Below are 1888 nucleotides of genomic sequence, written 5' to 3' on the forward strand. Positions count from 1 at the left end.
TCGCTCCATCAACTCCTCGTTGGTTTTTTTGCAGGGGGGAGGGGCTCTGCTTTGCATACATTTGATCGACGCGGGCAACAAGATTTTGCTCATGGTAGGTGATGGACTCAGCAGCCACACGTGTCCACAACTCTCGTGGTACGAAGAAGAGAAAAGAATCCAATGGGGAGTCTGCAAATTCCATTACAGTGCTTGATGGTCCGTACGGGCCGTCATACAACCCAGGGTAGCGTTGGTCCGGCAGAAATTGCTTTGAGTCTGTAGAACACGACTCAAATTTGAACATACAATCACAATACAACAGGCGCTAAATACGGACCCAGTTGCCATCCATACTTTCGCATTCGAGCAAGAGAAGCTTCGTCTTTTGCAAGCTCCAACATCTCCTCCGGCTGGAGAAAGTGCCAGTCAAAGTCATCTTCTTCGTCTAGCTCGAACCCGACACCAGCTTCATCCACAACCACTTCGTCAGCTGATTCAGATATAGCGGCGGGCTCTATAGATGGACGGTCGACATTTGGGAAATCGACATTGTTTTTAGGATCGTGGGCTACTGCATCCTCTTCATCAACAAACATCAATTCGTCAGCATCTTCATCGCAGTCCGAATCAAGACCGTCAACCTCCTTTTCATCACTGCATACAACATCAGCATCATGTTGAATATGACTACATCGACGACATGTCGTAGATAATGTCATCAGCAACACGTTGTATCTGACAGCATCGGAAACATGTTGTACGTACGTGCAACGCTCATCCGTAGTGGTCGCCGCTGCGTCTAGCACGGCCAGAGGCGCTGCTCTAGCACCGGTCACTTCTGATGCTCGACTTTGCTCTAAGCTCAAGCTTTTACATTACACATAAATATTATAGCTCTCAATTGCATCAACATGTTGTATCAATACATGCTGTACATACATGTCCGTGCTGGTCACAACCACAGTATCGTGAGGGATCGTCACGCGTGTCTTCTTCTGCTTTGCCGACGGTAGCTGCCCTTTTTGGTGTTGTCTTCTTTTTCGCCATCGTATTGAGTTTTTTTGTGCTGTCATCATACAAGCATCATTAGTTAGAGTACATTTGGGAACATGTTGTATGTCAGATATGATGTACCTGTTCGAGCTGCATTGCGGCACTCGGCTTCCTCGCTCGCAGAATCTGACGCACCCAAGTCCCATTCGGCTTCCTCAAACTCGGCGTCGTCGTCGTCCTCGTCGAAGTCTTCCTCGCCGTCCGGTTCTCACTCCTCATCCACCGTTTTCTACCTCTTCTCGACCTTCTTCTTCCCTGATCCAGCCACTGTTTTCGTAGCAACAGCCTTCCGCCTTTAAGTAACCCAACGCTTGTTGGCGAGCAAGTATGCTATATCTTCCCTATAGGAGGCCGTCGCGCAGCTTGGGTTTGATTCGACGCTTGGCGCACCGACGAGAAGTCCGCATCCGTTGATCTTTCGCCGTTTAAAAACGCTTGTTGCTCTCTCATTATGCGCAGGCGGTCTTCGCTATTAATACTGCTCAGGTGCGCCACAAAGGCTTGCTTTTCTGCGCGCGTCTCATGCCGACCCACCATTCGCTTCTCACAGACTCGGGAAATTCTGAGCTGAAGCAGAGATTTTCTCTACCACACAATATAGGCCGTCGAGCCACAACTCTGATGAGTCGATTCATTGTTCATTTTATTCATCAAAAACGCATTTTATATTTAGGGTAGCAAACCAAACCCCTGTGCATCGATTATTTTATAAGGGATTTGATTATACTTGGTTCAGTAAATGTTGGCCATTTTCCGAGCCAAGTCCTGTCTAAGCATGTTGTACCTTCAACATGAACTGATGTTGTTTTATACAACCTTGGTCTTTGGTGGGATAAACGGTTCTCAATGGAGT

At 47.7% G+C, this 1888-nt stretch overlaps 1 protein-coding gene across 1 annotated transcript; it reads right to left on the minus strand.

Annotated features, from left to right (window-relative positions):
• Positions 1 to 290: 290 nt before the first annotated feature.
• On the minus strand, positions 291 to 1572 carry PITG_10781 (uncharacterized protein; the record flags this gene model as incomplete). The annotated part of the gene is made up of 4 exons (XM_002901564.1): positions 291 to 636; positions 748 to 849; positions 922 to 995; positions 1426 to 1572. The coding sequence occupies 4 exons, from the start codon at positions 1570 to 1572 to the stop codon at positions 291 to 293; spliced, it is 669 nt and encodes a 222-aa protein (XP_002901610.1).
• Between the last annotated feature and the right edge of the window lie 316 nt (positions 1573 to 1888).

Source organism: Phytophthora infestans, genomic scaffold (assembly GCF_000142945.1).
Source record: "Phytophthora infestans T30-4 supercont1.20 genomic scaffold, whole genome shotgun sequence".
Taxonomy (NCBI): domain Eukaryota; phylum Oomycota; class Peronosporomycetes; order Peronosporales; family Peronosporaceae; genus Phytophthora; species Phytophthora infestans.